Source organism: Anopheles coustani, chromosome 2, assembly GCF_943734705.1.
Source record: "Anopheles coustani chromosome 2, idAnoCousDA_361_x.2, whole genome shotgun sequence".
Classification (NCBI taxonomy): domain Eukaryota; kingdom Metazoa; phylum Arthropoda; class Insecta; order Diptera; family Culicidae; genus Anopheles; species Anopheles coustani.
Genome location: NC_071289.1, coordinates 11,009,216 through 11,028,017, shown reverse-complemented (window position 1 = coordinate 11,028,017; position 18,802 = coordinate 11,009,216). Strand labels below are relative to the sequence as shown.

The window sequence follows — 18,802 nt, the reverse complement described above, 5'->3', positions numbered from 1 at the left end:
ATCTATATGTTTTAATATTTCGGACATGTTCTTTATCCTTTTACATCGATCATAGAACTGTTACATTCTATCAAACTAAAACATAATTATCTGAGAGACCTTTTACGTTTTGTTACTCTCGATGTTTATCCTTTTTATCTACTTCATGCCTAACAATAAGATACGTAAAAATGGTTTTTCTTCGTTTTCGTTTAAAATAATTATCCATTTATTCACTATTGGAAATTTTGTAGTCAAACACAAAATTGTCAAACTAATCTGTAAAATTATAGACTATCACTATAGAGCATAAATCGCGTCTGACTAATTGTTTAGTCGTTAGTCCTCCGCCATAATAGTATGTCACCTTACTAAATCCAACAGACTTTCGACCGTCCATTACTGTGGTTCCGCAATAGATATATTGTTTTGTTTCCGGCGCTACTTTGCCTAACTGCATTGTCCCAAAACTGCCCGCATCAGCAACGCTCGTTGGTTTAACTGTTGCACCCATCTCGTGGTACCAGCCGAAAGGAAAAAGAATGTGGAAAAACATTTTCCTACAAGCCGTGACACAACATAACAACCTGCAATGAGGCGTATCAAGGCGACAAAAGAAAAAAAAACAATATATTGAGAGACGTTAAAACAAGAGAGCAAAATCGGCGCAACAAATCCACATTCATGCATACGATCACAAATAAAACACCCGTTAAGAAGGAAAATGGTGGCACTAAAGCTAAACCCACAGACGATCAGCCCGGTATCGCCGGGTAGTCTTCTCGGCGGGCGATGGCCAATGTTATGTTGTCCGTAAGTGTCCGTTCATGCCCGATGCTCTGGTAATGGGTCGTTTTGTTTTCCCCCTTTTTTTGTTGTTGTATTTTTTGTCCCACTTGGTGTTCGGGAAATTCTTTTCTATATAATTACAGTGGGCCAGCAATAAACAAGTTGTAGGCATTCTCTGCTCGCACAGGGACATCTATGTGTTTGTATGTGTGTGGAAAATAAAACACTTTACTGTTGCTTAAGCGTAAAGAGGGGGGAAAAATGGGGTGGGGTGATTGTCCCCCATGGCACTCCCCGGTTTCGCTCCGATTTCAAACGGTTTATCTTCTTTTGCAAACCAAACGGTCAAACCGCCAATGTACGAGAAACTTTTGACCCACCATTGAGCGCCTTCGCCGCATTGGAATCACTTTTCCGGGCGCTTTTCCTGCCGAACCCGACCGGGATGTGAAGTGACCCCCACCCCCGCAAGCCATCCGGGAACCAACCAACTGGGCAGTTTATTTTATTTTGTCGAGGTTTTCGTCGACGTTTGCGTTGAATATTTGCAACATAATGCCACCGAGCCGTCGCTTCTTGTCTCCCCACCGATGGGGGGTTGTTTTTTTTTGTCCTTTTCTCCACCCACCTTCTGCAGGCCAAGGAACCACCGAAAATGACCGAAAATGATTCCGAAGACCCATTACCCGGGCTCAGGACGGGCGCACACATATTGGGTTACGTAAATCGCCCGTTTTGTTTCGCCATCCCTTTTTCGGAAGCGCAGGTAAACCGGACATTATGGCCACCGGGAAAAGTCGTTCCCGGGTATGCAGGAATCCATCCGGGATCCGGAGCCAAGTCCGGAGGTTTCGCCGTGCATACTTTTGTATTAGCTTTTCGCTGGCGGTCGGTTTTGGTTGCTTCCTTCATTGCGCTCCTTTTATGATGATCCCATGGTCGACGGTATTTACCTACACCTGCTCGAGGAGTCCGTTTCGGTCAACCGAAAATGGGAAAGCATTTACCAGTTCAATCCGCATAGATTACATAGCGAAATGACCACGCGACGGAAGTCGTACTTACTCCATATCCTATACACTTCGCATTCGCTGTGCTTCGGGGAAGATGTCCTTTTTATTTCAGCTGGTTACGCTTTGACGTTTTTCCTTGATTTATTCCAAACACACTCGGTTGAGGAGGAATTCGGACTACTTGGATTCTTTTCTGACGTTTGTGTTTCCACATGTTTCACGCGCTAGAACCAAAGTTGTTTTTGTTTACAAATTGGATGCACTTTAGATGGGACGTTGAAAAGATCATACTCCCGATAGCTTGCTTAATTCTTCTAAACTATAGTTCTTCGCAACAACGATGTTAAGCTCAACATAATGTTTGTAACGTCGGATTTTAATTGCTTGTTACAAATTTAAACTCTAAACCCGCTCAAAGGACGTCTATTTGTAGTACCACTTCTCCTAAACAACCCCGGTGATACCGGACACCCAAGTCCAAGGGAAGAGATAATGGCTCTCGGTGCGATTCACCCACACATAAACCGAAATCTTCCACTAACCTGCAAGGCGTTAGAGCTAGCCGAGGGCCATTACTTTTAATTTCTTTCGTCCCGATGCACGGCAATCGTTTCCGAGTGCTGTTGGATGTCTCTTTGCTTCACCTTTTTGCCCCTTCCCCTCCCACCTTACCCGATGCCAAAGTTGGATCATTCTTTGGGAAGAGTTTCCTCCGGGGTTTTGCTTTTTATTCTTGGCTTTATTGGCCTGCATCGAAGTATCATGGTCAGCTTATTTTATGGTGTCCATTGGGAAACCGTATGGGGACAGGGCGGCAGCCCTATCTGGGTTGGGAAGGCAAGGAAGCAATCTTGCGCGCAGGGAGGACACATCGTAGGTCTTAGAACGTTCTGCCAACGGGTCGGGGACAACTTTGGGGCACCAGAATTGCGCTCCATGTGCCGGGAAAATCTATTGAGGACACCTTCATCCCCCCAAAAAAAACCGACCATAGGCTGCTCGGCCCGTTTTGATAGGCGAGAAAATATTCCTTATTTCAGTTGACCAGAACATAAATGTCTATAAATATTTCCCCCAAAATCCACCGGCTTGCACCAATCGCAGCCAATCGTTTTCCGTGCATTTCGATGGCCACCAGGTCCAGGCTCCGGCCATGGGACGTCTTTCGCTTCTGCAGGTGATAATAATATATTTTCCCTCTTTCAAACACCTAAACTCACATAGACACACACAATCCCGGCCAGTCAAAGGGATGCGAAAAGACTATCGCGAATTCCTGAAATTCGAGCGAAATCCCGACCGTTGTTCAGCAACCTTTCTTCCCAGCAAGGCCAACCCCGCGGGGGATGAGGGCGAGGAGGGACCCGGACAACGACAAGGATGTTTGGTATTTCATGAACCCCCGATGCCAAAGACTGCAGTTTGTATTTTATGGCGCACTTTGTCGGTGGCCACGGTACGATTGAATACTTTTATCTTCCCGTGCAACGCCACCGTGTACATGATTTACGACCAGCGAGCCCCCCGGAGCATCCTTCGCTCCAGGTGGCCAAGGATCTCCACCTGGCTATTTAGGCCCCTTTTTTTTGTCCAACCTACAGAGAGAGAAGTGCCGTTTTAGCCATGTGTCTATGGACAAGCAAACAAACAACGGTTCCTATTCCCGTAAAAAAAGAACCCTCAAATCCTTTAAAGTGTAGAAATGTGTATTTCAACACGCATTCCAAAATGCGAAATGCGTCCCAGCGAGCCCTGACGTGCTCCTTTCGTTCACTTTTCGAGCGGGCGACAAATTCTTCACCTCCCAAAAGTGCCCCCAACCGAAGTTGGAAGGTGTTTGACGCCTGTCCCGCCGTATCTGACCGCAAAGGGCCGGACATATCCACATATCATCGGACCCGCGCTGTAGGGATGAGTTTTATCGAAAAGCGATTTATAAACGACGAACCCGCAGCCCTCACACTCTGACGTTTCCATTACGAAAGTGCACTTTCGGTCGGCTGGCGGGATTCGACCGAAAGTGCCTTTATAAATCTTTCCGATATCCAGACTTCACAGGGACTCTGCGCACAATTCTTCGGAACCCACCCTTCTGCCGTCGGTGGGTTCCGAGCTCATCCTTGACTTGGTCCTGTCGTAAGAGCACGCGAGTCCTTCCGTTACCGCGGGGCGCAAAGCCGTGTTGACGATGATGACGGTGGACTCGAACGATCCGGAAAGTAACACTCAACCCATCGAGGGGAGAGGTGGTAATGAAGTGTGCGCACGGAAGTATTTACCGCACCCGGCGATGCGATTCGTGAGCGTTTCCGAGTGATTGGCGCCGATGATCCATGGAAAGCCCGCGCCCGTGTGTGTGTCCCGTTTATGGGAAACAAATCATCCTTATCGTGTCCACGTCGGGAATCCGGGACCCAGCACGATTGCACTTCCAGTTCAGGCGACGATGAAGGTGGTCCACATGCGTTGCGGTGACGGTTCGGGTTCGGTTGTGCCAGCTCGTTTCTTTTTTTTTCGAAACGATCAACGCTGATGTCTGATGTTGACGTCGTAAGGTTGATTTAAGACACCGGTTGATGGTGTTACAGGAGGCATAAGATAACTTCGTTCGTTCAGTGTGTAATGTTTCGAATGCGGTTCAAGGTTTGCGATAGTAGAACATTGTTTTATTTATGTTGGCATCCACAACCAAAGCTCTCTTACTCGATATCCACGTTCAACAAAATTAAAATACTTTAATTTTGTGTTGATATTTCAAAATTATTCGAAACCTTTCACATTCTATAGAGCATGTTATAATATCTTTAACATTTTTCTCGAAAGTGATACAATTTTCAAAACAATAGTTTTTCCTAGTGAAGCTAGATTCTTTACTACTATGACTTGGTTCTTTTAAGAATTAAACCAAACATAAAATCAAATGTTTTTAATGGAAAAATAATTCAAGAGTATAGTAATACTTAAGAAATTATTTTGTTTCTAATCCCTACGGATAAAACAGCAGCTACATTTGATCAAAACTAAAGTTATTCGCGTGATTGCTTTTAGTTTCATACACAGTACAAACTTAAAACGCATTTAATTTAATGCAATATTTGAATTCAACTAGCATCGTCAGAAACTTCACAATGAAGAGCAAATTTTATTTGAATAAAACTAAAGATTATAAATCGCAGAACGAAGTGTTCAACTCCAGAATTTCAACCACATCAAAATGTCAATAGTTCATATGGTTAACTGAATATTTGCCGAGAACAGGTGCCTGTGTCAAATCATACCTTTTTCTTTCAGCATAACCTTTTGTAATTTGATCTTCTTTCATCTTTTTGCTAACAAATTTTATTCTACCTTTGTAGGTGATTTCTCCTAACCTTCCCTCGCAGGCTTGTAAACTTCCACGTAACATTCCCCGAGGATTTCCAAGCGGCAAAACGCGTGCACCTACTTCTTCAACAGCACTGCCACATCGTATCATCCGTATAGATCCTTAATCGAGAAGATAGAATAAGGACCGGTTGCCCTAACCGGGTGCGTTATGAAATATTCAGCACCGAACATGAGATTTTATCCGATTTCTTCTCATTTCGGGGAGGGCCAATTTTAAAACACGCTGCTTTTTATGCCACCAAAGGGCGCACGGTTGTAGTGCTGTTATGTCATATTTTCACACCGGCACGCACACACACACACACCCGAGCACACACCTTCATGACACCCCTAAACAATGGCGCACATGTGGAAGAACTTTTCTCCCTTCCTTCCCTTCCTTTTCCCAAGGATAACGAATGATATGAACAACTGTGCCCGCGTTGTCTCAGACGCTCTAGGAAGGCACTTCCATTGGCTTATTACGCATTCGCTCGTTTTGGAAAGTTGTACTAATATAAACGAACCACCCCTAGAGATGAAAGGACCCGGAGAAGGATATTTACACACCGGGGAGAAGGCAGGTGGATGAAATATTTTTCCCAGAATCATTCTTCCATAACTTTTACCAGATAAAAGTTAATTTTCGCGACTCGCACCAAAAGGTGTACCGGGTGCACTCACTCATTGAGCCGTTTACTCAACGGATTCATTTCACACCTTTCGAGTGGCTATGGGGTGGAAGGAAGCCGAGGCGTGGAAAAGCGGGGTCGAAGTAATAAGGAAAAATTAAGTACATCTCAAACGAAGCGCCTGCAAACGACGAAAGCAAATAGGAAGCGGAGGATTCTCGACCGCACGAACTGCCATAAATATGAAAAACAAACACACACACACACTCGCACATGGTGTAAGCGGCAGCAAGGATTAATGGAAATGAAAATCGTAAAATGTTTCCACCGCTTCCCCGCGCGATAAATGGGTCTCCCGCAAGAAGTGTTACTTTTGTGTGTGCGAGCCAAACACCGAAGAGCGATGGTGGTCGAGGTTAAGAAGCTCACCCGGTGGTGCTTCTTCACGTACGGGTTTTCTTACGACTTTTCATTTGCCCACCGACATCTCCTCCCCCCACCAGATCCCGTAGCACCCTTTTTTCACACGCCTTTATATGGGGATGCCGGTTAATTACGGGCGGTGCTCTATTGTCTTTTGAATTTTAAAATGTTTCTTCCTCTGTCACCTCCACGAGTACAAACACACACACACACACCCCGGACAACACTCGTCGTCGCCTACTCCTTTTCTCTATCTTACCGCGATACAAGTTGCACCGAAAGATTTAGACACACTCCACGGTGGAGCTTAAGAAACAAACAGAACATTTTAACGCTCCACAACGGTTCCATTTCATATTCCACACCAGGAAGATACGAACCATATCTTTCACACGGAGTTTGCATGCGCTTACACCGTTTCGGTATCCGTTTGCGTTCGCGATGAATACCTAATGGCACACGGTGGCGGCAATTTGCTAAGTGTTTTCCTAAGATCGCAAACGCCCCGTCGCCCAAACTCCAAAATGGCTGGTTCGCAAAAAGGGCTCACAAATTATGGTTGCACAATGTTCTGCCTAATTGATTGTGGTTCAAACTATGCGGCAGTGCATTCCAGGAATATCCGGTGCACCAGCTTTCCGTTAGGTGAAGTAGAATGTAAGCGAAACGCTACCCAACGGCGGAGTAAGTCCCTTGATTCTAATTTTTATTTCGGTATACTTCATTAAATCAACTTTTTATGATCATTGAAATTTGTGCGATCGATCCATCGGGGGAAGCTGGGGAAAGAAAATTTCTTCATCATTAGAAATAATCGTTACCGTTAAATACCACTTGGGAAGTTAAATGAAACACTTCCACCTCCACGGGTGCCGATCGGGAAAGGCACCAGTGAATTGGGCCATCTTTATAAACTATTTTCGTGAGGATAAAAAATGAAATATTCAAGAACTGCTGGGTGGGAAAATAAATTGCGGCACGGGGGAAAGCGCGCTTTGCGGAGGTGAATGTTTCGAAATTTCCTACTGTAGTTGATGGGAATCTGCTGGCGCGGAATGAAGATACGAGAAAGAGAAAAAAGTTGTCCCTTCTCGGACACTATCATCAACTGTGGGAAAAGTTCTTGGAATTGCAGATATTCCGTTATAACTTCTTTCTTTTCGCTGATGCAGCTGATGTCCTTCGCCGGGCGCTGGAAAGCGAGCGGGAATCAGGCAAGGATCATTTCATCGACACCGGAGACTCAAAGCGCCGACGACGGTGACGAAACGACGACTCCGATGCATCATCAAGTGCTTGGAGGACCGATTTCGAGGACCGTCTTCCACTAGAGGGGCAAGCGCACCCCCCAATGTCTTCGAAAAGCTCTTGGAAAAACTCATCCCGAATGGACGGACGGATGACAAAATGGGAAAAAGTTCCGCCGGGTTTGCTTCTGCCGGCGATGGCCACCTTTTTGGCATTGGAGTGTTTGGGTGTCCGTGTCCGCAGGCAGGATGCAAATTGGCCATTGAGAAGAGTGCATGAAACGCGGAAACCGGTCCGGGTCCTGTGCGCGCCTCGAACGGAAGTGGCCCGGGAAATGCAGCGCTCGGTCATAAGAAAAACTACACTTGATTATAATAATAAACATAAAAATTTATCGCAACATCCATTTCGTATAGCACAAGAGAAAGAAAGAGAGAGAATAGAAAAAAGCGATGCAACGAAAGCAAAGTGCAGCAAGTGAAGCAAAACGATGAGCTTGAAGAAGTCTAGGCAGCCCTCTAGCGGGACGGAAACAGTGAAGTGAGTGATCGGGAGGCAAGGGAAGGGACAAAATGTGGTCCTCGGAACGCATCTCAAACCGAATGGAACGAACGGATCGCCGACGAATGTCATTTGCATTTCGAACGTAAAATGTCACTCCGTCAGGCAAAGGGAAAAGGAGAACATGGAAGCTAAAGGGCGCTTTCCCAGTTGATGGGATCCGGCCACTGGCCCGGATGGAAAAGAAAGTGCACGATGCTTGCGCAAGCAAGGAAGGAAGCGAGCGCTAGGAAAGAAACGGACGGCGGCTTATAGATATATATGATAATTGCATTCCGCTTTTGGGATGAATGGTTTTTAGTGCCCGATGGTCGTAAGTTTGAGTTTTGCATACGGGGACACAATCGGAATTGACCACTTCTTTGTTCGGTGGCGTCTATGGCTGGCCATCGTGGAAAGTTGTGCTAGTCACACCGCCTTCAAGCGTGAAAAATTCTTTTCTGCAGGAAATTGGCACCGGAGTAAAATGTTACAAATTAATCAAAATGAGGTTGGTCAGTGGGAAAAACATTGTGTGGAATAATTGTGCAAATTGTATAACATTTTATAAATAGATTTAACTGAAGAGAACATTATAGCCATATATAACATGAAAAATGCAATTGGAATAGTCTTATTAATAAGCTAATGAGCAGTTCAAATTATTAAATTTTTTAACAGACAATTGGTCTTATACTTTTCGGCATGTTTAAGATTGCTTTAACAACATGTCTAGAGCAAATTTAATCATGTTAGTCAAGGATACTTTACTTGTTATTGTGAAGTATGTTTTGTAACTTTTGTGTACCTTTTTCTTCCGCCAATAGTATTAATATTCTGTGCGAAATTAGCAGTGTTTTTAAAGGCATTCACTGCGCATGTAATCGAAAATTATGAAAGGGTATTTCTTTGTATTTAGTCGGAATTGATCTTGTTTTCTTCCAAACGTAACTCGATTCCTTGAACCATCTCAAACGAAATGGGTATTCCTTATGGCCAGATAAGAATCTGCCAAATCCTTCATGATTGATAGTACCAAGTAATGATTAAATCAATGTCCGCACATTACCATTTTCCCACCGGCGTACAGAACCGACCACTAATCGTCGCTCGCACTCTCCCTCTTCTACCCCACAGCCACATCATGCAGCTACACAGCCAGGTCCATCTCGAGCAGCGGCTCATCAAATCGTTCGCCTGCCAGTACGAGGGCTGCCACTACCAGGCCCAGTCCGCCGCCGACGCCCGCCGCCACCTGCCGTCGCATTCGGACGAGCGAAACTTTGCCTGCAGCGAGGACGGCTGCGACTACCGGGGGAAATCGTTGGCCCAGTTGCGAAGGTAGGCGCGAAAACCCCATCTAATTAAACGATGATTTCCACGATAATTGGAATCCCCGAGGAGACCCTCGGGGGGGATTCCACCGGGAAGCTTGTGTGACGTTGACGGATGACGGTGTGGACGCGAACCTTTTTCCTCTCGATTCTCATTAACGAATTACACACATCGGTGGGTTTTTCCTCAATCTCCAAAACCAATCAATTAATTTCCTTCGCACAAATCTTATTCCACGATCAACCAAGTTCGGCGTTTTCCATCATCCTGGTTTCATCGTCAAACCGGCATGTGTTGGCGATAAGTTGGTAATGAATTTCCCCATTTTTCCATCCCAATTGATTACTTTATCAACCATTCCGAGCACCGAGATGACGTACGGGTAGCAGACGCCTTCGAGGGAAACGCATTAGCATTTTTGTGCCGTGCTCGAGTTTTATGAGTTCCTTTTGCAGAAGCCCGGGAGAACACAGAACTATCAGAAAGATAGCAAAAATTACCATTCAATGCTTCGCATTGTGTGTTAACGCGTGTCGATATTTTACCCACGGTTGGGGGGAGGGAATTTTCTTACCACCTCTCCCCAACCTCTATAAAAGGACATTCACGCCACGGAGGAACACTCACCTGGTGCTTCCATTGTGTGGTTCTTTCTCACTCTTTGGAAGGAAAAAAAATGGGAACTTATCTAAAGAAAGATTCTTTACTCGGACGAGCGCGGTTAAAGAAAAGCTTTGCCTGCAATTGCGCGTATGTACAACGAAGCAACGCAAATAGATAAGTGACAGCGACAACTACGGCGAGGATATTCCAGTGAGGGCGAAAACATGATGCACGAGGGTATGGAAACATGGGGGGGAAAAAACCACGGACAAAATATTTTCCCCCCCTTCAGGACCTCCCCACACTACCAATGAATGCACAAGGGAAGGGTTGTGTTTATCAACGATTGATTTTTTCGTCCCATACGGAGCGTTGCATTGGGGAGGGCGCGTAACGAGCTTTCCGATAAACCTGGCTGCATGAATCTTACGCATGAAGGATTTGCACCTTTGTTGCGCAGCCTTCCGATAGGTCGATGAAATACTTGGGCGTATGGTGGCTGTCGAACGGGGAGAACGTTAAGCGGCCATTCCCTTCAGCATCAGTTGCAGGCAGTTACGCAGCTAAAGCCTTTGAAAAAACGCCCCGTACGCAAACAACTACAAGGCAATGGGGGAATAATTAAATTAAATTAATACCGAATTCCTTTGATATCGAAGCACTTTTTTATTGTTTTTAATTTCCCATCTTACACACACACAAATTCCCCTTCGCTGCCACAGTCCACCCCCTCGGTTGACTACCGTTTCGTCATATCAAAGGGGTGGGGGTTTTGGAAGGACACTCGGGTTGCGAGGATATCAACAGGCCGTAAGTGCATATAAATAACGTGCAAGCTGCGAACGTCCCGAGATTGGACTGATCGGAAAGCACGGGTAGAAGAAGTTAAAAAAAAAACTGAAACCTGCAAGCAACCACCGAGAGCAAGAAAAAAACAAAGCAAATACACACACCGAAATGCCACTGTGCGGCAAGGATATCGGAAATAATTGGACACGAGTTTTTGCCGAAAAGCTGCTTGGATGAGAGTGGGTGAGGGGGAGGAGATCGGTCCATCGATGGCGTAAAGTTACGGTGAAGAAATACGTAAATTCAATAGACACAAACCTGATCGCTCGCTGATCGGTTTCAGTTTTTACAGTCCCTTTTTTTAACGGTTGCATGTGATACATGTGCACCGCATGGGTTTGTTGTAGGGGAGAGCTGGGTGCTAACGAACGCTGGTTTAGCTCAGAGTGTGTAATAAATTGTATCGGACAAAATATTTGAAATATTTGCAAAAAGGTTCATGTTTGGCTCAAGACGAATTTTCGAAAAATTATTTAAGAAAAAACTAACCTGCATAAAACCTACAGTCTAAAAGTCATAATTGTATAAGGGATTCACTAATCTCAGATCATTTATTTGATATTGATTTCATTTAAAACATGATTTAAACATTTCAAAAATTAAGAATTATCCTTGTTTCATTGAAAAAAAATATTCATTTGACATACATACTTCAACCAAGTATATTTAAATTTAGATTTATTTTAGAAGGCATAATTGTCTACCAATATTAAGCAATTTTAATCTAAAATCCGTCCTAACAATCGACATTTAAAACTATATCTTTTTCAATAATCTTCATAGCACAAGAAGTTGTGTTCTAAGCCTCGCCGAACCCCAGCATCCCCACGATTCGATCAATTCAATTTCATTGCCAATCAACTACCTTCGTCGACGCCGAGAACCACGAGGACGTATGACCGAATTGGAACGCGCCGGGAAAAATACGATATCGCATCGAACCGATCCCGCAAAAAAAAACGGAGGTTCCGCGCTCAACTTTTCGGCTAAAGGTTGTGTCGTCTGGCGAGAGAGAAAAAAAACGCGTCCCATAATGCATATATTGTGTGATACTACCCGTCAGTGCAGTGCAGCAGTGTGCATCTCGTGCAGCATGCACCGCCAGTAGCAAGAGTAAGCCGGCGCAGGAAAAAGAGGAAGACAACAATGAGCTCTGGGCTCCGTGCTTTGTGTGAGATCGTTGGAGCGAAGGAAACAGCTGTAATCAGTGGTCGGGGAGGTTATGGGGAGGTGGTGAGAGTGATGGCGAAGGACCTTAAGCATGTTTCGGTGTCGAGGGAGGCGAAGCTCGAGATTGTTCGCGGCACGGTTTGCGATATCGATGATGGGTCTTTAAAGACGACAGCGCAAGGAGAGAGGAGGAGATGGGAGAAAAACCAGGCCAAAACCATGTGAGCCACAAGGAGGAGCTCCCGAAACCTTCAGTGGGCTGATGCAAAAATGTGCACGAAAACTTCTGCCACCAGCTACTTCGAACGCTGCCTTCTCCGGCGCAGGAATGCACCTTCACACGATGGCGGCGCGATAGGGAAAACGAGTGCAGCCACCGAAAGGCCTTCGCGATGCACCCTTACCCCTTTGTGGTCATCATTCCTAAAGACCGATGAAAACAAAGACGAGAACGAGAAATAAAAACCCAACCGAAGGGCCACAAACGGCGTATGCACAATATCTCTCCCGTTGTTGTCTCGCAGGGTTCCGCGCAGAAATACCCGTCTGTCACGGTCGTAATATTGTCAAAATCGAGATCAAATAAGATATCTCTCGCTCACGAGCCACGAGGGGTGGTTGGGGGTGGCACCGGGGTTCGATTTGAGTGGGGCAACCTTCCAACCTTCCCGAGGGAATTTTCCTACCATCGAAATTCGTTCGAGGAATAGGACGTAACGCAAAGGCGTTGGAATGTAAAAAGGAGTCTCCCTTTTCGATGGGATGATCGTATCCGAAATCCTATCGAACGTTTGAAATCGCGAAAAAAAGTCTTGCCTTTTGCCAAAACTTCATTAATTTCACCTTTTAACGAGAAGAAAGATTAAATCTGCGGTTTTGTATAGAAATAATGGAAGGAAATAAGTTTAGGAAAAAATAACCAAGTTTGCATGGTTTGGTTATTCAAATTACTAACTCTGGAAAAGGAATAGGAAAGGAAAATAGAAAATAGTTATAAGTAAAATTTTGTCAAAAGTTGCATATTTTATAGATTCGATGTTATAAAAATTTTATGAAACGAAATCATGCAACATGTTATTGTAAAAATATGAAGATAAAAATTTTGAACTCTCCAACATTTAAAGCCGTTAGAATATATTTATTTTCTACAATTTATGTTCGGATACTAGCCATCAAACATAGGATACGTATAACTGAAAAATATGCTACATTTTCCGCCTTTTGGTTTGCATGAATAATACATAATTATTGTATTAAACTTTCTAGTCATAATTCAAATCGTTCCATAGACAATGTCAAGCGCCCCGCTGTACGCTTTTGGGAATGCATTTCGATACCGGATCTGTGTTTTTTCTTTTCGACAGTCACGAATTTATCACCATTTTTGATACAAATTCTTTTACTTTTCCGGGCGCACTCCGGGGTGGGATTCATGGTTAATATTCCACTTTTCCATTGTTTCAAGCAACGCTTGAGAACCTCGCTTCCTCTCTCTCTGTCGTCTGTTCGTCTTTAATCGGCCACGTATGCATATTTTCCGCTTATCGTCTTCTGCCGATCGTCCTCGGTAGCTGCATTCTTATATTTGCTATTATTTTTATTAAAAATTGTGTACCCCTTCCGAGCACTTGGATTCCGACGATAACTAGGTTTACCTTAAAAAACTTCCACCATTTTGCAACCCCTGTGTGTGTCTGTGTCCCTGTCCGCATCATTTTACTGCCCGAGAAATACACAGACGTGCACTTTTCCCTGCGCTCAGATAATTCTTTATGTTATTATTTCATTTTATTATCATTTGCATTATTATGCATTCCTCGCCCACCCACTGCCACTGCGGTTCCTCCTAGGTCACTGCAAAATGCATAATAATGCACAATGGGCGGCCGAAGCGGAAGACGATGTTAATGACGCTGTTGGATGTGTCATCAATATCTTTCGCCGGGGGGAAGCGAACAGATTGGAGTGCTGCCGGATTCGTGTCGTTCCACGCCGTTTGCCTTGATTTGCGTGTTGGAGCAACCTTACTCCGTTGCTCCAACACGCAAATCAGTAAAGGAAGAAAAAGTGCCTTCCCCCCCAGTGGATACCGGCAGCGGTGTGGAAAACAGCGAAAAACAAATGCAATTTGGCGTCCGACGCAAACAAACAGCGCAATCGTACACGGTCTTAATCAAAACATACAATCCTCACGATACGCACATTAAGAAGCTTCACTTCACCATCGTGCTGTTTACATGGACTTTGGGCCGGCGGAAAAGGGATAAAACCCCCCCTTCGGAGCGGGTGAAGAGCGTCGGTAAAGTGAAATTGTAAAAACGGACAAAGACAATAGCCGAGGAAATGAAAATCAACTGTCCTCGGAACGCTGCGCCAAAATGGATCCTCCGTGATCGTTCGCTTCTCGTCTCGGGTGTTTTCCCGAGTCCTGAGTAAACGATTTGTTTACTTCCGTTACACCCCGCCGCGTGGCAATGGATTAGCTTCCGTCGTCGTTGGGTTTCCCTCCCACTCGCTTGAGGGGTCGCTCGCGGTGGGGAATGTCGATTGGCCGGTCTTATGGTTATGACGAACGGGCGACGAACGTTCCCAGCTGCACAAATGGGTTTATTAGACCACCGACAACACGGAATCCGGACAATCCGGCACGGTGCACAGTGGGTAAATAGGAACCCGGAATAGACAAACCGAGCGAACTTCTCGCCGGCATGGGAAAAAACTTTCCACCACCGCGCGTGGTGAGCTTTCCTATTCCACTATTTACTCTCTTTTTGTTATTGTGCCCCATCTCGTACAATATACACATCCAGCACATGAAGCGCTCGTGACGTTGTTGCGCATAAAAATGTCTTCATATTTTCTAGTGTTATGTCTGACGTTGGCCAACATTTGGAAGCGGCTGGCATTCTCGCTGTGATTCCATTACATCAATATTGCGAAGCAAACGTACATAAATGATGATGATCTCCGTCGTTGTTATCGTCATCGTTGATCTTCAGTATAGACGTTCTTCTTGATCATGTTTTATTAAAATAATAAACATCAATATCCAAGGGAATGCTGGAGAGAACATTGAAATTGATGTACAATAGTCTTATTAAGACTCTATAAGCTTGCACAAGAATTGCTTCCCTGAAAGAAATATATAAAATCTACATTTGGTAATGTTTCAAAATAAAAAAATATTGATTATCTGTCGTGTCTTATAAGTTCTTTCAAAATCACCGATACAGGCTTTTCTTAATATTTTAAGCATGTTATCAAATCTTTTGAGCATGCATATCCTGAATATCCTTGACAATTAACTATATAACAAAGAAGGATACTTTCATCTTCAATGATCCCACTGTAAAATAGTTCGTCTAGTGAAATTTTCAGATAGGTAAAAATAAGACTTAAGCCGATGGAAAGAACCAAATAAAATTTCCTCACCTAAGCCAGAAACATTTCCAAAAAAGAGACAAATGAAACTGTGATTCCGAACAGTTTCATATTTCGCAAATTAATGTAGAAAACAAATCAAATCACGTTAAAACTCTCCTTCGAAACGATGGATGACGGAAAACAGAACAAGAAGGATAGATTGTTCGACAAAGAGGATTGGCATTAAAACTAAAACAAATCTCGAACATTGCAACGATATCCGACCGCAACAGAAACTGTTTCAAATACCGGCGGACAACTTCGCTCTTCCTTCCACCGACCGCTCGTAGGGCCTAGCGTCCGGAAGAAAATGGACACCATGCGGCGGTGTGTACACTGACTGTGGCTTCCGAAGGAGTACGCGCCGAATGCCGAAATGCCGATTGTCGCATAGTGATCGCAATTTACATATACCGCCATGCCACGCTGGAAATGTGCAGCGAAATGCCGCCTGAGTTACGATCGATTTCCGCGGGGAAACGCGAAGACGAAGCAAGAAAAAGCGTCACCACATCTTCGAACGCTTGCCATCGGACCTGCATCGAACGAGCAACCTCTTGTTGCGTCCGTGGTTGATGTTTGGTGAATATATTTACGCTCATCTTGCCTCGCATCGGCTCTCATCGCCCCGGCTCCAGTGGTCGATCCTCGGAGCGCCCGGGACGGATGATATTCGATCAAGATGCGCCCCTTTGGCCGGACAGCGGGACACGATCGAATTCGGTTTCGGAAAATCGAGCCACCACCCTCCGGCAGATCAACATGGTGTGTCTCATTTTCCTGCCTCCCTCTCGTTCCACGACCCCGGCCAACTGCAAGCTGCACACGGCGGACATTATTATAATGCACGTACGGTAGAGCCACTTGCGAATTATGCGCGAAAAGGCGCGTTTACGCCGGGTGCGCGAAGAGCTTTGTTTTCAATTTTCTTCACTTCCTACTGCAGGTTTGCTTTTTGTACTCCCTTTGTAATTCGAGAGGAACGCGATCGCTGCTGTTGCTGCCCGCCTTTTTTTTTTCTTCTCGAATCCGAGTGAAATTGTTACAATTCGAAACCGATTTCATGTCGCACTCGACGTCGGTTCAAATAGTCACTACGAACGCAACCGATGGTAAACTCTTTCGGGGGGTAAAACGAACAGTGACAGGGTCTAGAATATAGAACTTTTAAAGACGCATTATTACAGCTTGTTAAAAGTGTTTTATTCTTTTTCATATTAAGTTAAACTGTTTCTACGTTTTCGTTAATGTCATTAAGCCATGATTCATTAGATTAATTTTTAAAGAATTTAATGACGTGTTCATGTTCTCATTGCTTTTTTTCCAGAATTGCCTAATTTTCATCATCTACTCTCGAGTTGATTGTCAATTCTAGACTTGATTTGTTAGTGAAGAATCACACTGTTTTACGGACGCGTAAATTTGATTTAGTTCTTGTTGAAACTCTTAAGACTAGTTAAAAATCATATTGACTTGAACAATATTTCAGTCTTTAAATCGAAACAAACGAAACATAAGCTAAACTAGGCAACACTTACGAAATTGTGTATTTTTTAAGTCTAAATGATGATCTTTGCGTTAGAAGAACGTACATTTATAAATATATTGGCCAAGTAAATAGTTATGTAAGCCAAGAAACCGTCTATAAATAATTACTATTTTCTAAGTATTTTCTTATAAGCTTCATCTCAGTTAGAAACTTTTCCACCCACCCACCGAAGGACCTACAATGTGATGAACGAGAAAATAAAGCACATACCCTGTTCTCTGGTGATCATGTTCCCATCACGTTCCCGAAACCTCCCTCGGCCCGGCCGACCGGACGATATGCCGTGTCGCCATCCTCCCGCGGGACACAGGCGCATAATTTCTCATTCCGTAAACCTTTGTCAACCCACCCGCCGTGCCGGGCTTCCGTCAGTACCGCGTAATCGATGCCGCTCGGTTTGGGTGAAGTGAAAAACCTTAATACATATTATTATCGACACGATATCATCAACGCGTATAATTTATATGATCGCATTGCAACCGTTTTGCCATTGCGCACATCGGGGGTGCGCAAAAGGGAGTCGATCTGTATGTGTGCCCTTGTTTTAGTCTCGTATTTGGTGCAGCTTCAAGTAAATCCACCAGATCGTACAAGACACTCCAACTGCCCTTCCAAGGGGCAAGCGCAAATCTGGTGGACGCGTGCGCTTTCGGTTGAGTTGAACTTTCCTTCCCGAGGGGGGGAGATGAAAGGGACCAGTGTGTGTGTGTGTGTGTGCACGGGTGGGGCAACGGTCAGTTAATAAGTCACGATTTCTTCATTTTACGGCAGTTCCAATTTGGGCCGACGCGATCGAATCATACCGATTCCGGACACCGCTTGCCTCCGCATACGCCTTTATCTTCCTGTTGGAAGGCACGCGGGGATGCGAAACCGGCCATTTTATTCGGAACCTTCGGTACACGGTCGATCATTATGCTTATGCTGCGTTGGAAACAACGATCGATCCGCTCGGGAAGGGTTTGGCTGCGATGGACAATTAAAGTGAACCAGATTTTTCCTTTCTGCGTTCTACGGTTCGTTCAAGTTCTTCAAACCCGAGGGATTATCAAGTGAATTTATTATCAACTCCCTTCTACGGCCATGTGTGTGTGTGGAGGAAGCAAGGAGGGAAACTACACGCAGGTTATAACCTTTATGGCAATTTGGACTGCATTACGACCGTTTAGTGGGTGCGCTACTTACGTTTTGAGTTAGCGAACATTCCGGAATACCGTAATTTAATCCATCCTTTATGCGCGTTGGTGGCGTTGAGCGGTTGTTTTTCTTCGATTTTACGATATCTCTGCCATGCGCAACCATTTTACAACCGGTATCATTAATGTTGTTTCCTTCTCGTTCACAGACATGCCCTCCGACACGAAGACGTGGGGAAGAAGTATAAATGCGATCAGTGCGATTTTGCCACGCGCATTCCCGGACACCTTCGGCGTCATCTTCTGGTGCATTCCGGAAGCAAACCCTACGCGTGTCCGCACTGTGATTATTCATGCAACAACATTGTAAGTACCAAGTTAAATAAGTATTAAGCACTTGATTTACTTAATCACTGTTTTTCTTTTGCCAATCGAAGGAAAATCTACGCAAACATGTAATCTCTACGTCGAAGCACAAAGGGAAGTTCCTGTATGAGTGTAAATTATGCCAGCAACCAGAAATTGATCGGATATTTGGGACTAATTTCCAAAAGGAATTCAAAGCACATCTGCAGGAAATTCACAAACTTGCGGCGGAGGAAGCGGCCGAAGCATGTAAACTCTAATGCGCTTGATGGTGCTCGGTTATGCTGGAAGCAGCATAATTCTCGTTCGCCCTCTGGTGTTCATTCCAGCAGCTATTTCCAATGTTTAATCTTTATAGCACAGCATGTTTTATGCTACACT

General features: G+C 44.6%; 1 protein-coding gene across 1 annotated transcript in view; it reads left to right on the top strand.

Moving 5' to 3' along the window:
• The window catches only part of LOC131265496 (zinc finger protein ZFAT), a 31,451-nt gene extending 12,650 nt beyond the window's left edge, over positions 1-18,801 (top strand). The window contains exons 6-8 of the mRNA XM_058267768.1: positions 9,128-9,331; positions 18,265-18,421; positions 18,493-18,801. Of these exons, the coding sequence (XP_058123751.1) occupies positions 9,128-9,331; positions 18,265-18,421; positions 18,493-18,681 (550 nt within the window). The 3' untranslated portion in view covers positions 18,682-18,801. The remainder of the gene's footprint in view (positions 1-9,127; positions 9,332-18,264; positions 18,422-18,492) is intronic.
• Position 18,802: the final 1 nt, after the last annotated feature.